At 41.4% G+C, this 19191-nt stretch overlaps 1 protein-coding gene across 3 annotated transcripts in view; it reads right to left on the bottom strand.

Moving 5' to 3' along the window:
* Nucleotides 1-19191, bottom strand: part of ubr1 (ubiquitin protein ligase E3 component n-recognin 1) — a 215126-nt gene that overhangs the window by 71486 nt on the left and 124449 nt on the right. For all 3 annotated transcript variants that reach the window (XM_048537077.2, XM_059649358.1, XM_048537078.2), the window contains 4 exons: nt 17020-17129; nt 13918-13998; nt 13150-13331; nt 5497-5699 (listed from right to left, as the gene is read on the bottom strand). In XM_048537077.2, the coding sequence (XP_048393034.2) occupies nt 5497-5699; nt 13150-13331; nt 13918-13998; nt 17020-17129 (576 nt within the window). The remainder of the gene's footprint in view (nt 1-5496; nt 5700-13149; nt 13332-13917; nt 13999-17019; nt 17130-19191) is intronic.

Below are 19191 nucleotides of genomic sequence, written 5' to 3'. Positions count from 1 at the left end.
GGCAAATTGATTCATCCAATCTACGAGAAGATTTATCTCCTATTATTATTGTTGCAGTCTCTTTCTTCCAAGCCACTGTTTTTCCCCAGATTTATATGGGCAGACAGTATAGCTGTCAGGAGACAGCTTCCCTTTGCTATTTTCATCCAAAATTATCCTTATACCTTGATCTCCAAATAAAGACAATTTCAGGACTGAATTGGTGTCATCTGAAGCTACACCACCTTTTCTCCCCCACTTCTTGTCCTTCCAATTTTTTTTTTATTATTCATTTGTAGGACGTGTCCATTGATAGCTGGCCAGCAATTCTTGCCCATCCCTAGTTGCCCTTGAGAAGGTGATGGTGAGCTGCCTTCTTGAACGACTGCATTCCAGCAGCCCTCCAAAATGTCATATTCAAATCCCTGCCATGGTCACTCAGCAACTACATCACTAACAACAGTTATCATTTCAAAGCCATTTTATTTATTGTTACATTAGCAACATACATCTTGTTACGGCTGATATTTGCATTTAGATAAAGAGCCTTTAATTCTGACATCTTCAGAATTATTCTTGCTCTGGCCTTCTTTACTGACGGAGTTGAATGCGTTTTGTCCTGACTTTTCCTGTCATCCTCTGGTCAGCATTAACTGTATTTCTTCCTGCACTACTGCCTAAACCCTCATGTGAAGCTTGCCCTCCACACAGCTACTGAAGATCCTCTCAACCAACTACAGTTATATAATTTAGGAGGACGAAAGCTAACATTTCAGGCCCAGACCCTTCATCAGAAATAGGGGAGGGGAAGAGGGTTCTAAAATAAATAGGGAGTGGGGGGGGAAGGCAGATTGAAGATTGGTAGAGGGATAGATAGGTGGAGAGGAGACAGACAAGTTAGAGGCGGGGATGGAGCCAGTAAAGGTGAGTGTAGGTGAGGAGGTAAGGAGGAGATAGGTCAGTCCAGTGAGGACGGACAGGTCAAGGGGGCAGGAGGAGGTTAGTAGGTAGGAAATGGGGGTGCGGCTTCAGGAGGGGCGAGGGGATAGGTGAGAGGAAGAACAGGTTAGGGAGGCGGGGCGAGCTGAACTGGTTTTGGGATGCGATAGGGGGAGGGGAGATTTTGAAGTTTGTGAAATCCACCTTGATACCATTGGGCTGCAGGGTTCCCAAGTGGAATATGAGTTGTTGTTCCTGTAACCTTTGGGTGGCATCGTTGTGGCACAGCAGGAAGCCCAGGATGGACATGTCCTCTGAGAAGTGGGAGGGGGAATTGAAATGGCTTGCAACTAGGAGGTGCAGTTTTTTTTAATTGCAAACCGAGCATCCCTCACACCCAGTCCCCACAATAACAACCAAAAAAAGAATCCCCCTTGTCCTCACATAACACTCCACCAAACTCTGGATCCAACGCATCATCCTCCGACACATCCGCCATCTGCAATCTGACTCCTCCACCAAAGACATTTTCCCTCCCCACCCTTGTCTGCTTTCTGGAGGGACCACTCTCTCCGTGACTCCCTTGTTCGCTCCACACTCCCTTCCAGCCCCACCACACCCAGCACTTTTCCCTGCAACCGCAGGAAGTGCTACACACGCACCCATACATCCTCCCTCACCCCCATCCCAGTCCCCAAGAAGACGTTCCACATCAAGCAGATGTTCACCTGCACATCTGCTAATGTGGAATACTGCATCCGCTGTACCCATTGTGGCTTCCTCTACACTGGGAAAACCAAGCAGAGGCTTGGGGACCACTCTGCAGAACTGCTATACTCGGTTCACAATAAACAACTGCACCTCCCAGGAGCAAGCCATTTCAACTTCCCCTCCCATTGCTCAGATGACATGTCCATTCTGGGCCTCCTGCAGTGCCACAATGATGCCACCCAAAGGTTGCAGGAACAACAACTCATATTCCGCTTGAGAACCCTGCAGCCCAATGGTATCAATGTGGATTTCACTAGCTTTAAAATCTCCCCTCCCCAAACCCGCATCCCAAAACCAGCCCAGCTCATCCCCACCTCCCTAACCTGTTCTTCCTCTCACCTATCCCCTCCTCCCACCTCAAGTGCACCTCCATTTCCGACCTACTAACCTCATCCCACCCCCTCGACCTGTCTGTCCTCACTGGACTGACCCATCTCCTCCCTACCTCCCCACCCACACTCACTTTTACTGGCTCCATCCCGGCCTCTTTAACTTGTCTGTCTCCTCTCCACCTATCTTCTCCTCTGTCCATCTTCAATCTGCCTCCCCACCTCTCCCTATTTATTTCAGAACCCTCTTCCCCTCCCCTATTTCTGATGGAGGGTCTGGGCCTGAAACATCACTTTCCTGCTCCTAAGATGCTGCTTGGCCTGCTGTGTTCATCCAGCTCTATACCTTGTAATCTCGGATTCTCCAGCATCTGCAGTTCCTACTATATCTGATACAGTTATAAAATTTTCCAGGTCACTGGTTCCAACGTTGCTCAGATGATGACACCCCTACCCCATGACATGATTCCCTCTTTCTTCAGTACAGATGCCAGTACTGTGAATCAAGACAATTCTTCCAGCATTCAACTCTGGTTTTATTTACCCTACGTCAATTTGCTTGTGGCTCAACTAATAATCCAGAGATCATTACTCTGAGGTTCTGCTTTTTAATTTATTTCCAAGCATTCAGTATTCCTTCAGGAGAACCTGTTTTTTTAGTCCATCATTAGTACTTACTTGGACAATGATCACCTGATCTTTTTCCTCTTACCGCCAAATGCTTCCCTCGCCACAAGGAGATTACCCTTAACTCTAACACCATGCAGAAAAAAAACAACCTTCTGGACTTTTGCCCTTTATTGCTGACAATGATATCAGTGACCCCTAACTCTTTAACATTGTTGCTGCTTTTTGGTATTCTTTGATATTTTACCCTATGCTTTGAAAACAAAAGCACTTAGTTATGATCTCACAGGCCTAAATGCTCATTCAGATAAAATAATACCCATCAGGAAACATGTTACATAACAACATTCCTAAATGGCTCAGTCAAAATTCATTGCAATGTCACATGCTTCTTGAAAGCTCAGTATTGTGAATGAACAAATCCTAACAAAGTGTAACAGCTACGACTCTGGGGTACTTGGCATACGAAACAGGTACTGAGCTTGGATTTTATCCTGCTTGACAGTGTTAAGTACTCAATTAACATGAGTTAATAACTCCAAAGTTTATGATGCAAATTCCATGTTTTTGATCTTTGTCAGGAAATATCCACCGATGCAAATGACCAACTGAGCATGACAGATTCCTCAAATGTAGAATCACAATATAACCCTTACTAAATATTACACAGATATTTTGCATCCACTCACCACCATGTAAATTACTATTTAAAATTTTGTGCTCAAGTTGACAGATGTTATTAGAATGCACCAGGATTTTTTTTCCCCCCAATCTTGTTCTCTGTGTTAACATGAAATAGTGAAGGTGGTTCTGTGAACAGAAGTCAGGTACACTTCCCACCTAGCTATAAGGGCACACCAAAACTCCATATGCTTCTTCCTTGACTACATAACTAAAATCAGAGCTCCTGCCCCCTTTGGCAAGGCCTAAACAATATTATGAGATACAAATGAAGCAGAGCAAGATTGTGGGCAAAAACACATCTCTCCCTGATGCGGTCCATGTTTTCTATGCTTGGTTCAAGCAGAATGCTAGCGATGCGGTGTTACTTGCCCTGACAGCCACGGTCATACCTGTGCCCACTGTCACCGCTGCAGACGTCAGACGGTCTTCCTGGGAGTCAACTCAAAGAAAAGACAGGCCCGGACAGAATGTCTGGTCGAGCACAGAGATCCTGTGTGGATCTGCTGGCACCTTCAAAACCCCCTCCTTCAAGCCGTAGTCCCCACCTGCTTCAAGACAACCACCATCATCCCAGTACCAATGAAAACACATGCCATGTGCCTTCATCAACCCTCCCATCCTGCCTCCATCCCCTACAATTTGCCTACCGACTTAACAGGTCCCCAGTGGACGTTATTTCCCTAGCTCTGCACTCACCCCAGAACATCTGGACAACAAAGACACCTACATCAGGCTCCTGCTCATCACCTACTACTCTGTCTTCAGCACTATATTATCCCCTCCAGTCTGAAGAATTGATCATTGACCTCAGAAAAAAAAACTCCCTCCATCTACAATGGAGCTGAGGTTGAGAAGGTCGCCAGTGTCAAGTTCCTAGGTGTGACAATAACTGACAGCCTGACCTGACTTCCCATGTAGATGCAATGGTCAAGAAGTCACGATGACACCTCCTCTTCCTCAGGTGGCTCAGAAAATTTGGCAGGTCCTTCAGATCCCTCAACTTTTACTGCTGCACAAATGAAAGCATACTGTCTGGGTCCATAATTGCTTGGTATGGTAACTGTTCTACCCAGGGCCGTAAGAAATTATCGAAGGTTGTGTGCACAGTCAAGACCATCACGGAAGCCAAACATCCATCCATTTACACGGCCTGTTGCTGCAGAAAGGCTGCCAATATCAAAGACCCATCCTAATCTGGCACCCCTCCAACCTCCTTTCATCAGGCAGAAGATACAGAAGCCTGAACACATACACCAGCAGGTTCAAGGACAGCTTCTTCCTTTCGGTTTTCAGACTCACGAATGGATTCTCTAACTGCAAAGAATGCTGATCTTGTGAAAGTTGATCTTGCGAAAGTTGATCTTGCCTAGAGCACGCTCTGTACCGTGTAACATGTATGCCTCCGTCCAAGATTTTTTAACCACCCTATGACCTACATATCCTCGCTTACTATGATTTGCCTCTATTGTTTGTAAATAAAGCTTTTCACTGTACTTAGATACACGTGACAGCAAATAAATGAAATTACATCAGAAAGTCATGGTGAATGAAACAGTTGTGGCTTAGCACAACACTTTATAACACTGAACTTTGGTATCAACAATTATGATTTTTTTGTTATTATGGAGGTGAGTCAATAAAGAAGGGCCTCAAAACAGAATTAATGCCTTTTGTTTGCATATAACACCATTTGTATCTACACTGAATACTGAAGATAACTTCTATTTCTTCTCACTTACTACCTATTGTCTACTTAATATCAAGATGAGGAAGAATTTCTTTTCTCAGAGGATGGAGAATCTATGAAATTCTTTACTGCAGAATGCTGTCAAGGCTGGGTCATTAAGTATGTTAAGGCCGAGATAGGCAGATTTTTAATCAGTAAGGGAATTCACAGTGAATGGGGAAAACATAGGAAAACCAAGGTGAGAATTATCAGGTAGCTACGATCTCAGTGAATGGCACAGCAGTCTCGATAGGCTGAATGGCCTACTTCTGCTCTTATGTCTTATGATCTTACCTGATGCCAGCAAATAAACTTGGCCCAGAGAACTCTGGAATAGTGTTGTGTCAGAAACTGTCTTGAAATTTCAAATTAAAAGACAGTTTCCACAGAAGTTAACTCAATGCATGAATCAAATTACTTGTACACAGAATTGGGTTTTACCTCCTAGATTCGTTATAGTTCGAGTTCTACTGTTTGACAGCGCTGTGGATCTCTGAACACATGCTGCTAGGACCATGGCCATTTCATCAGTTTTCACTTCCTGCTCTTCCTGACACAAAATGCAGGTCAGTGTTATTTTCTCAGCTGCAGTTGCACCTTGCATCGGTCCCAATGCCACACCAGAATCCTCAGCAGTTGGAGTACTGTAAAAAAAAAACAAGACTCCTCACACTAATCTAAAAGGGAGATTGCTTCAACATAAATAGTTCCTGTTAACTATATTCTTTCCTTCCTGCATTTTACTTCACTGAATCAAGCGTGGTGACAGTAATGGCAAGCAAATCTTTCAACAGGAAAACGAATGTGCTCTGCTTCTTGGAACAGGGGCATTATTTAAAAAAAACACATGACCTCATCTGTACAATTACAGGAGAGATGATGGCCTAGTTTTTTTGTCGCTGGGCTGTCAAGCTAGAAACCCAGGTAATATGCTGGCGACCTGGGTTTGAATCCTGTGATGACAAATAGTAGAATTTGAATTCGATAAAAATATGGAATTACCAGTCTAATGATGACCATGAAACCATTATAGATTGTCAGATAAACCCACCTGCTTCATTAATGTACTTCAGGGAAGGAAATCTGCAAACACTACCTAGCCTAAATTCCAGACCCACAGCAGTTTGGTTGACAATGTTAATGGACAAAAAATGCTGGCCTAGACAATGAGCTCTCATTCCATGAATAATGTTAACATTATACAATGGATGCAGCACAGAAGGTGGCCATTTAGCCCACTGTACCCGAGTCTTATCTCTACAAGTCCCATTGAGTTTCATTCAGATGAAATGATTTCACCTGACAAAAGAACAGCATTCTGAAGCTCATGATTTTGAATAAACTTGAACAATAACCTGGTGTCATGCAACTTCTGACCTCGTCCACCCCAGTCCAACACCAGCACCTCTACATCATAGCTACCATCGACACCATAAAGTGCCAGCTCAAAGAGAAGAGGAACTCCAAAAAGATCATGCATATCGACAAGACTTCACCTGATGAAGGAGCAGTGCTGTGAAAGCTTGTGACTTCAAATAAACCTGTTGGATTACAACCTGATATTGCGTGACTTCTGATCTTTTCATTAACGTTAACAATTCCTCTCCATCCCCTCGGTCTAGACTCACTTGCATTTTATCTTTTCAACCTTCTTTAACAAAGAGAAAATCTCTAGCTTCTCCAGCCTCTCCCAGGACAAATCTTCTAAATCTTTTTCGCATGTACTCCAAAACTACAGTGTCCAGAATTGGACCCAGAGTTCAGTTGAGGAACCTCCAGTGTTTTACATAAGTTGACCCTAAAATTCCAGGACCTGCATTTTTAACCACTTCCTCAATCTGCTCTTGCACCTTCAATGGTATGTGTCCTAATATCCAAGTCTGTGTCCTGAACCCATTCAAAATCTCCTTGTTCTTCCTGCCAAAATTCATCACCTCTCTGCATTAAATTTCATCAGTCACTTAGATAGCTATCCTACCAGCCTGTCTATGTCTTGAAGTCTTATCAGTATCCTCTTCAGCGTTCACAACACTTCCAAACTGAGACATCTGCCAACTTTGAAACTGTGCCTTGTGGGCCAAGTTTATAAGTATAAAGTTAAAAAGTACAAGCCCTTGGACAGCACTTGTGATGAATCCTTCTTTTTGGTTAGAAGTCTTTGCACTGTGCATTCGGGGAAAATGGCAAATTTGAATAGCATTCCATTGTTATTAGGTGGCAAATTTAATTCTGCCCTTTAATAGGGAAGAGACTTAAGGCAAGTACATGCATCACTCAGGATGGTTTGGGATCAATAAGATACAGTTCTGGGGACACAGGCACTTAGCAAAAGAGAACAGATTGGGGCAGAGTAGGAGTGCTGATTTTTTGGCTGTCCTGCAGGGAAGGGCTCAACAGCAGTTGGATAGTTCTGTGCTGTTGGAATGAGCTCAAGTAGTTGTCTTAGGAATTAGTAGGTAGCTAAGAGTCAGGACTCAGTCATTATGGCAACTGAGAAAGTCACAAGGTTGCTGGTTGTGTGCTGGCAGAAGCCATAGGGATTTGGAAGGAGCCTATCAGCATGAATACCTTCATATAACAGAGAGTTAGGGCAACAGAATAGAATAGAATCCCTACAGTGTGGAAACAGGCTTGTCTGCCCAACAAGTCCACGCCGACCCTTGGTGCATCCCACTGAGACCCATCTGCCTATAAACAACCTAATCTTCACATCCCTGTACACTATGGGCAATTTAGCATGGCTAATCCACTTAGCCTGCACATCTTTGGTCTGTGGGAGGAAAGCGGAGTACCCTGAGGAAACCCGCGCAGACACGGGGAGAACGTGCAAACTCCACAAAGTTACCCCAGGGTGGAATTGAACCCGGGCCCCTGGTGCCATAAGGCAGCAGTGAGCCACCATGTCATCCACAGGGGTTGAACATCCCACAAACAATATCAGCTTCATTCTGACCAAGATAAGAAGTCGGGGACAAAACTAGCTTGGTGAAGCTAGCTGTTGGCAAAGAGCTGTAGTCGTGCTTCTGAATAAGGACTGGAGTGCGGTTTCAGAATCATAGGGAATGTGAGCCTAATACAGGAGGGTGCTCACATAGAACATGAATAGCTGTTGGGCGATCCATGATAGAATGGCTCTTAAGAGAGGGTTTCAAGACCAGATCAGCGAAAGTGAAGAACTGCAATCCCTTGTGAAGCTTAATGAAATTTGATGACCAGTCTTGTCATTAACATCTGGAGGGAGTCATCAAAAAAACTGTAGGATCTGTTTGGACTGTGTTTTCATTGTGTTGCGATCAGTTTATAACCCATATTGACGAGATATTAATATTGGGCATTGCACATTTATTATAAATTGTATTAATGTTCTAACTTCTAAAGATTTTTTTATTCACTCGCATTGTTGTATGTTCAAAATTGTGGAATCTTGAGTCTTTATTTCCATAGCAAGTTTCCTGGATCTCTCAGCTTGCTATTTCAAAAACAGAAGTTACTGACCCATGACTAGATCATGACAAAGTTATCAGTTTGGTCTGGCACTATAAATTCTAATGCATACATTCCTCCAGTGTGATGAACGACCATTCATCACTACTCTCATTCCTATCACTGTGCCACCTTTATATCAATGCTGCTACTTGGGCTTCAACCTTGCTGAAAAGCACATTCTGTGGTATTTATCAAAAGCCTTTTGGAAGTTCAGATGCATCATACCCACTGTATTATGCTTAATCAACTCTGTTATCTCATCATAAACTCAATCAAGTTAGTCTTCAGCAAATCAGCACAGTTGTTCATTAGTTATTTCACATTTGTCTTCAGCGAATGCTAAACTTTATCATAATTATCCTTTCCCAGTATTCAGGTTAACTGAATTGCCTGTGATTGCTGAGTGCACTCTTCAAATTATTAACACAATTGCAATCCTTCATATCGCTAGCATCACTCATTCTTCTTTAGAAACAGCAAAGATTATGACTAGTGCTTCCTTAATTTTCAGTCTTACTTCCTGGTGGATACTCAGATGAAATTCATTGAACCCTTGTAAGTTATTAACTTGAAGTATAGCCAGCTTGGCTAATACTTCCTGATTATCAAGTTTAGCACACAGACAGTTTCTCAGCTACCTGGTCTTTCACAATCTTCTTCTTGCCATTTTGGTCTACCTTTTTACTATTTATAAACCTATAAAGAACTTCAGAATTTCATTTTCTTAACTGCCAGTCTCTTCTTGGACCCTCTGTCTTTCTTATTTCCTTTATCGCTTCCCTCTGGACTTTGTATCTTTGGCCTGTTTATCCATCAGCTTTGTTTCGCATTCATGCATTTTTTTAAAAAAAATACTTTTAATGCAGAAAAGGATACTTATAGGAATGCTTAAAAAAACACTAAGATGCCTAAGGAAATATTTTGATAGTAAGGTGTTTTTTAAACCTTTTTTGGTTAGGGATTGCTGCAGAAAAATCCTCGTTAAGATCATGGTTGATCTGATTTTGGCTTTAACATTTATCTTGACTATTCATAACCTTTGACTGCCTCGTCGGTCAGAAGTCTGTTTAACACAAGCTTGAATGTATTCAATGGCCCAACCTCTGTAGCTGTCTTTGCAATGATAATTCTAAAAATTAAATTAATCTCTGAAAGAAGAAATCCCTTTTTAAATTCAGTCTTAAAATGGGAGACCCCTTATTTTTAAACAGTACCTCCTAGTTTTGGATTTTCCAAAAAGTATAAGCATCCCTTTCTCTACACTCTCAAGAACCCTCAGTATCTAAATGTATTTCAATAAGTTCATCTCTCATTCTTTTAAATTCCAATGAGTACAGATCCAACCTACTTGGCCTTTGCTTAATAAGTTGATGCATGGTGTCTGAACCACTTCCAATGCTAGTATTTCGTTAAATACGGAAAAGAATGCTGCACTCAATAGAGTACAATACCCCAGGCATGGTCTCATCAATACCCTGTGTGGTTACAGAGTTTTCCTACTTGAAATGGTCCATTCATATTGCAACGAAGAACATTTTAATTGGATTCTTAGTAAATTGTTATATCTGCATGCTAAGCTTTTGTGATCAATGTACAAGAACTTCTAAATCGCTTCTGTACTTATACTGATACAATTTAAATAATATTCTGTTGTTCCATTTCTTTTGTCAAAGCAGGCAATCTCATTTCCCTTTGCCGACTCTTTGTGTCCGCCTCATAACTTGCTTTTATGTTATCCATAAATTGGTTCTTTTCATTCAGGTGATTAGTGTGGTTTGTAAATAGTTGAAGCCTCAGGTATTCTACTCATTGCGGTTTATCAACCTGAAAAGCAACCTATTTTCCAACTCACTTTTCTATTCGTTGGTCAGTTCTCTATCTACTCTGATGCTCCCAATAACGCGGGCTCCTATCTCACAAGGGGAACTTGCTTTGTGGTTCCTTTTGAATGCCTTTTGGAAATCTAAATAAACCACATTTACTAATTTCCCTTTACTACCCTGGCTGTTACAACCTCAAAGATGCCAAACAGCATTTTCCTTTCATAAAACACTGTTGGCTCTGCCTGATGATTGTATTATGGTTTTCTAAATGTCCTACTATGACTTCCTTAAGTGATTCTAGCATTTTCCCAATGACAGATGTTGGGCTAACTGGCTGATTTCATTCTCCTTTCCTGACTAGAAACATGGCATATTTGCTGTTACCAATCTACTGAGACCTTTTCTTAATCAAAATTAGACAATTTTGTTATTAATAGACAGTCAAATGATTTGAGAAATATTTCACCAAATGCTCAAGGTGACACCATGAAACGAGATGTGCCCTGGAAACACCACTAATTCGATCCTGTCATTCGCCTTTTTGTAAAACAAACCAATTTTTCTTTCAGCTCTTTGAATTCTTACCCAATTTTTCATAGCTCAGTTTATACAGGAACCTGGCAGTTATGAAAGAAAGACAGCTTTCATTCTCAGGAGGATCAGATGGATTGAGTTCCAGATTTCAGACATGAGAAATGAAAGGACACCATGTCAGAATTATATATACATACATAAAGTGCGGCAATGAATGGCTTACGCATTTAAATTAAGCACTACAGAAAAACAGAATCAAGATTGAGGGAATTAATTTCAGTCCAACAAGATGCCCTCTAATATCATGCTCTCAAGGGACACTCGAAGACAGGCGTTGCACTAAAGGCCCTGCTCTTTTCTTTGAAAGTGCCACAAGAACTACGATGGGGTCGAGCAATACGAAGCTGCACAAACTACTTTAGTACATCCAGACAGCATAAATGATGAGCACAAAACAGGATACAGAAGATAGGAAATGGGCAAACCTTGAGGATTGGGAGAAAAAGCGGGAAGTGTTGTCCACTATGCATTTGATTTAGTGTTTACTGTGCGCAAAAATTGTTTGGACTCCAGGATTTTGCAATGTTTGCAGATGATACCAAATTTCAGACTGGATTTTTGGGTGGTGGTGTAGATGCTAGGATATATGAAGTGGAAGACATTGCAAAACACATGTTTTGCAGGCAAATTAAATTTAACACTGCACAATGTGCCTTGGTTCATTTTAGTAGGCCAAATAAGGAGACTAATTTGCCTTGTGATATAATAGGTAAACAGAAATAAGTGGGAATCTAGGGAAGGTATCGCTGGGCCACTTGTTGGCATATTTGCATTATCAATAGGCACGGGTGTCAGAAGACTGGAGGGTGGCTAACATGGTGCCATTATTTAAGAAAGGTGGCAAGGAAAAGCCAGGGATCTATACGCCTGACATCAGTGATGGGCAAGTTGTTGTTTGGGATTCTGAGGGATAGGACTAACATTTGTAAAAGCAAGGACAGCTTAGGGATAGTCAAGATGACTTTATGCATTGGAAACAGTATCTCACTAACTTGATTGAGATTTTTGAAGAAGTGACGAAGAGGATTGATAAAGGCAAAAGTGTGAACGTTGTCTACTTGGACTTCAGTAAGGCATTTGATGAGGTTCTGCATGGTACACTGGTTAACAAGGTTAGATCCATATGGAATACAGGAAGAGCTAGCCATTTAGATACAAAGTTGCCAGAAGATAGGAGTCAGAGGGTGGTGGTGAAGGGTTTTTGACTGAAGGCCAGTGATCAAGTGTGCTGCAGGGATCAATCCTAGGTCCTCTGCTTTTTGTCATTTATATGGATGATCTGGATGTGAATACAGGAGGTATGGATAGTATATTTGCAGATGACACCAAAATTAGTGAAGAGGAGGCAGTGAAGGAGGTTACCTCAAGTGACCTTATCGAAGTTTATAAAATCACGAGGGGCATGAGTATGATGAATAGTCAAGGTCTTTTCCCCAGGGTAGGGCAGTCCAAAACTACAGGGCAAGGTTACAGAATGAGCTACCAGAGGAAGTGGTGGAGTCTGGTACAATTACAACATTTATAAAGGTATCTGGATGGTTATATGAATAGGAAGGTTTTAGAGAATATGAGCCAAATGCTGGAAAATGGGACAAAATTAATTTAGGATACATGGACGAGTTGGACTGAAGGGTCTGTTTCTGGGCTGTACATCTCTATGGTTCTACAACTCTAAATGCAAGTTGCTAATGCTCATTAAGGCCATAAAGAGTGTGAGGTACCAGGGCTCATTTCCAGAGGAAAAAAATAACAGAATAGCCAGGGACTGCTTAATTTCTGCAGCTGTTTGAGTACATGACATCTGGGATACTGTAGCAACTCTGATCTCCATACTACAAAGAGAATGTTAAATTAATGGAAAAAATGCAGGAAAAAACTTACAAGGTGTTTTCCTGCATTTTTTCCATTAATTTAACATTCTTTTTATTAGCAGAACATGGGGGACTCAAACGTCTGGAAATCAGACTGTAGCTCTTTTCTTGAAGATAACCAAGAGAATGCTATATAGAGGTAATTTAAAATTATGGGAGAGGTTTGATTAGGCAGACAGAGAAACTGTGCGGATTTTTAATATGTCAGCAGTCAATAAAATGAGCAGTATCAGTTGCATGTCATTGCTTCTGTTCAATAGTACTTAGTTTTATCAAACTAAGCTACAAATTTAAATGCTTTCACTGCATCTGTCACATACCTATCTACTTCAGTCCTGACCGTCCCTTGTTTTGGTGCTTCTGTTGACTTCTCATACAGGTGTTTGTTTGATTCAATGAAGTTTTTCTGCATTGCAGACATCTGTGCCATAATCTTCTGTCGATATAATTTGGCTGCCTCTGCTTTCCGTTTACGCTCAGCTTTATCTTTGTCCTGTGTAGTCTGCAATTTGATGAGAAACTTCCTTTTAGTCTTTCAAAACCTCTGCATGTCCAAAAATTCATTACAACTGAATGATTTTCCAAGTGTAATGTGGAAAAGGTGGCGGCCAGTGTGATTATGATGATATAGTCTATTTTGATGCTGTTACACAAGGGCACGACACTGGCTACAGCTCCTCTGCTCTTTTATTGAGTTTGCCAAATGATCATTCACATCCATCTAGAGAGGCGGTTTCTTGCTTTAACATCTCAACCAAAAGAGAGCACCTCAATCAGGGGATCGCTTTCTTCATACTGCACTGGGCACACCGATTCAGGCTGTGCGTTCAGAACTTTGGAATGGGACTTGAATCCACGACTTTCCAACAAAAGGTGAAAGTATTATCACAGGCCCTTGACAAAATCAAAATTGCTTCTAATCCAACTGTTCAGTTCCTTAATCCCATTGATCACACGTTTTGAACGCAGAGGGTACCCAGTTACCAGATCTCATCCAATGACTTCATTCACAGACATACAGTACATGTTATACACCTGGATCAACACGAAATATAAAAACAAAATAAAAGCATGAAAAGTGCCAGTACCTCATTTGTTTTTTGACTGGCTGCTTCTGTTGCTGAACATGGACTTGATTTCTCCCGCAGCTTTTTCACAGTTTCAAACATCTGAAATGTACAGACACATAACATTTGTACATTCCAAACTTTCTTCAGAGCATTTTTGTCAAATGTAAAATCTGCCAAAAGACTTTACAAATATCAATGACTACTTTTCAAGCTTTTCTCCTCCACCATTTCCTTCCTACCGTCAAAATAACAGAATTGCTTTATATGCCAAGACTACCAATATTTATCCAAAGGTTGACATTTTCTTAGACAGGTCATCAGATGTAATATGCCCCTGCAGTTCTAGAAGGCCTCTGATAAGGTTCCACGTAACAAATCTTCGAGTAAGCATGCAGAATCATAGCAAGCAGAATGGTTAAATGGCTGGTTACAAGTCAGAAAGATGGTAAAAGTAAGCCAGAGTGGCAGAAGGTGAAAAGTGGGGTCTCCAAAGATCACCACTGATATCATTGTTATTGATAACTAACTATTTAGATTTTCAAATCAAAATGACAAATGTAAATTGGGGATTAAGGCAATATTGGGAGGATCAGTTCATACTGAGGAAAATGGCAACAAATTGAAGACAATGTGCGTTAACTAACTTCACTTGGCAATTAAATGCTAAAATCAGAGGTATTGCAACTTGCAAAAATTGACAAGGAAGTCACAGATAAACTTGAAAATAGGAATCTAAATGGGGCGGAATAGCAAAACTATCACCACATCAATTTATTTGAGAAGAATTAAACAGTCAAGCAGACCTCCAACAATTCGAGTCATGGAACAGCAGCAGACTATTCAGTCTCTCAAGTGTAATCAGGTCATGGTTGACCTCAATTATTATTCACCCTTATTTAGAATCCCTCATCACCCTCAGCAAACAAAAATCTACTGACTGAATGCTGAATACATCAACTGACCTGAAGCACCCAGAACCTTTTAGGATTTCCATTGCAAATTGTTTGAAAAGATTGCTCCCTGATTTCTCTCCTCAATGCAATAGCTCTAATTTTAGGACACCACATGCAAAATCTTGTCTGTATCAGTGCCAACAAAAGCATACATAAAGAAATGGTGCTAATGATGAAAAGATAGATCTGATCAGACAGACCACTTCTCCCATAAAGATTTAGACTGACACTACAAAGCTACCTTTTGGAGTGAAGGGGGTTTTCAAGAAATTTTAGGTTAAATTTTCTGGCCTGGAAAGGGCACAAAAAAGGTTGATGTTAGGAAGGAGGATGTGCTAGAAATTTTGAAAAACCTGACGATGGATAAGTCCCCTGGGCCAGACGGAATATACCCAAGGTTCTGGGGAAGCAAGGGAAGAGATTGTTACCCCTTTGGCAATGATATTTGCGTCCTCACTGTCCACTAGAGTAGTACCAGATAACTGGTGGGTGGAAATCCCTTGTTCAAGAAAGGGAACAGGAATAATCCTGGAAATTACAGACCAGTCAGTGGTGGGCAAAATAAAGGAGAGGATTCTGAGAGATAGTATTTATGATTATTTGGAAAAGCATAGTTTGATTAGAAATAGTCAGCATGGTTTTGTGAGGAGCATGTCATGAGGATGTGACAAAGCACATCGATGAAGGTAGAGCAGTGGATGTGGTGTATATGGATTTTAGCAAAGCAATTGATAAGGTTCCACATGGTAGGCTCATTCAGTAAGTACGGAGGCATGGGATTCAGGGAAATTTTGCTGCCTGGATACAAAACTGGCTGTCCAACAGAAGACAGAGGGTGGTAGTAGACAGAAAGTATTCAGCCTGGAGCTTGGTGACCCGTGGTGTTCAGCAGGAATCTGTTCTGGGATCTCTGCTCTTTGAGATCTTTATAAATGACTTGGATAAGGAAATGGAAGGGTAGGTTAGTAAGTTTGCCAATGGCACAAAAGTTGGAGGAGTTGTGGGCAGCGTGGAGGGCTGTTATAGGTTGTAACAGGATATTGCCCAGCTCTGCATCCTGGCAAAGAAATGGCAGATGGAATTCAACCCAGAAAAGCGAGAAGTGATTCATTTTGGAAGGCTGAATTTGAATGCAGAATTCAGGGTAAATGGCAGGATTCCCAGCAGTGTGGAGGAACAGAGATAGCTTGGGGTCCACATCCACAGATCTCTCAAAGATGCTCCCCAAGTTGATAGCGTTGTAAAGAAGGTATATGGTGTGTTGGCTTTCATTGGCAGGGGAATTGAGTCTAAGAGCCATGAGGTTATGCTGCAGCTCTGTAAAACTCTGGTTAGAACACACCTGGAATATTGTGTTCAGTTCTGGTCACCTCATTATAGGAAAGATGTGGAAGTTTTAGAGAGGGTGCAGAGGAGATTTACCAGGATGCTGCCTGGACTGGAGAGCAGGTCTTATGAGGAAAGGTTGAGGGAGTTAGGGTTTTTTTCCACTGGAGCGAAGGAGAATGAGAGGTGACTTGATAGAGGTGTATAAGATGATGAGAGGCACAGATAAGTGGATAGCCAGAGACTTTTTCCCAGGGCAGAAATGACTATTACAAGGAGGCATAATTTTACGGTGATTGAAAGAAGGTATACGAGAGGTGTCAGAGGCACTTCTTTACATAGAGAATGGTGGGAATGTGGAATGTGCTGCCGGCTGTGGTCATGGAGTCAGATAATTTAGAGACTTTATTTTTAAGCGACTCTTGGATAGGCACATGGAGGGTAGTAAAACATAGGGTACGCAGGATAATTTGATCTTCGTAGGCTAATAGGTTGGCACAACATCATGGGCTAAATGGCCTTTACTGTGCTGTACTGTTCCATGTTCTTAAAACTTGAGCTCCCATTCAAGAGTCTGACACTGATGCTTTAATCAAGAGACCATTACATACAAACTTCTTCGAGAAGGGGGTATCAGAACTGGAGGAAACCATTCAGCCTCTTGACTTTGCTTCACCACTCAATTAAATCATGGTCAAATTACAACCATCCAATCTCCTTGGCTCCGTAACCACTAATATCCTTGCCCAATTAAAACCAGGCAATCTTAGTTTTACAGATTTGAAAAAAGAAACAGTGATTGAAAACCAAATAAATTGTTGTTCCTACTTTCAATACAGACCTGTAGAGTCCAGATAATCATATCCTTCTGGGCATCTAATTGTTGGACACCTCTTAGTTTTTCTAAAAGTGACAGGATGCTCTCAGCATTCACTGCAGAACTGCCTACTCCTTCAAAGTAACCAGAAATAATAAGTTTTAAAAAATGCACAACAGGAAAACTAGTAGAATGTTTATCATTTATTGAGAGGCAGAAGGGGTCTTAGTACAAAAGTGGAAATGTTTCAATTAGTTATAGAAGGAACTGGTGAGACTGCATCTGGAGTGCTGTAAAAGTACTGGTTAACTTACTTAAAGAAGGATGCACATGTGTTGGAGGCAATCAGATAAAGTCGACTGGACTAAGGAATGGGGAGGTGCTGGTTGATGAGGAAAGGCTGGACAGGCTAGGCTTGTATCTGTTGAATGTGAAGAGTAAACATACCTTGATAGAAACATACAAAATCCTGAGGGATCTTGACAGGACAAATGCTGAAAAGAGATTCTAGAACCAGGGATCACTGTTTAAATATCAGTTGATGTCTATTTAAAACAAAGATGAGATGAACTTTTATTCTCTCAGAGGGTTGTGATCCTTTGAAACCCTCTTCCCAAAAATGTGGATGAAGAGTCCTTGAATATTTTTAAGGCAGAAGTGGATAGATTCTTGTTGAGCAAAGATGTGAAAGTTATTCAGGATAATGGTGGGAATGTGGATTTGAGGTTATAATCAGCTTAGTCATGATCATGTTAAATGAAGGAGCAGGTTCAAGGGACTGAGTTCCCTCCTCTTGCTCCTAATTTACTTGGAAAAATACAAGCTAATTTTGTCTTCTTGTATTATCCATGCTTTCATTTAAGCAGCCTGCAAAAGCATAAACATGTGTCTCATTCGCTAATCTAGGATCAGTTTGCAAAATAATTGTGAGGCTGAAGTCAGCAGTGTTATTGGTGCTGGGAATGGAAAAGGTGAACAGTGGAAATATAATTGGGTAAAAACACAAGTAAACAATTCAGGTCTGCATAGCCCCAGTAAAGGTAAACACTCTTCTTTTAAAGTGGTATTCATGTAAAATAATTCAAGGTTTTGCTTGGTGTAAATGACTATAATTGGTGAAAAATGTGATTTTGACTGAGATAAATTTAACGTTGATGAAAATAAACCGAATGAGACCATAAGACATAGGAGTGGAAGTAAGGCCATTTGGCCCATCAAGTCCACGCCGCCATTTAAATCATGGCTGATGGGCATTTCAACTCCACTTTCCTGCATTCTCCCCGTAGCCATTGATTCCCTCTGAGATCAAGAATCTGTCGATCTCTGCCCCGAAGGCATCCAACGTCCTGGCCTCCACTGCACTCCGTGGCAATGAATTCCACAAGCCCACCACTCTCTGGCTGAAGAAATGTTGTCTCATTTCAGTTATAAATTTACCCCCTCTAATTTTAAGGCTGTGCCCACGGGTCCTAGTCTCCCCGCCTAAGGGAAACAACTTCCTAGCATCCACCCCTTCTAAACCAGACATTATCTTGTAAGTTTCTATTAGATCTCCCCTCAACCTTCTAAACTCTAACAAGTACAATCCCAGGATCCTTAGCCGTTCATCATATGTTAAAGCTACCATTCCAGGGATCATCCATGTGAATCTCCGCTGGAAACGCTCCAGGGCAAGTATGTCCTTCCTGAGGTGTGGGGCCCAAAATTGGACACAGTATTCTAAATGGGGCCGAACTAGAGCTTTATAAAGCCTCAGAAGCACGTCGCTGCTTTTATATTCCAACCCTCTTGAGATAAACCACAACATTACATTCGCTTTCTTAATTATGGACTCTACCTGCAAGTTAACCTTTAGAGAATCCTGGACCAACTCTCCCAGATCCCTTTGTACTTCTGCTTTGCGAATTTTCTCACCACTTAGAAAATAGTCCATGCCTGTATTCTTTTTTCCAAAGTGCAAAACCTCACATTTACTCACATTGAATTTCATCAGCCGTTTCCTAGACCACTCTCCTAATAAATCTTTCTGCAGCTTCCCCACCTCTTCAGTACTACCTGCCAATGAGCTGCCAATGCTGGAAATCAGAAACAAAATAGAAATAACTGGAAAAACTCGGTAGGTCTGGCAGCATCTGCAGAGAGAAAACATTCTTCTGCTGAGTTTTTCCAGCAATTTCTGTTTAGGTTCAACTTTGA

Source organism: Stegostoma tigrinum, chromosome 10 (assembly GCF_030684315.1).
Source record: "Stegostoma tigrinum isolate sSteTig4 chromosome 10, sSteTig4.hap1, whole genome shotgun sequence".
Taxonomy (NCBI): Eukaryota; Metazoa; Chordata; class Chondrichthyes; order Orectolobiformes; family Stegostomatidae; genus Stegostoma; species Stegostoma tigrinum.
This window is presented reverse-complemented; position numbering and strand designations above follow the sequence as displayed.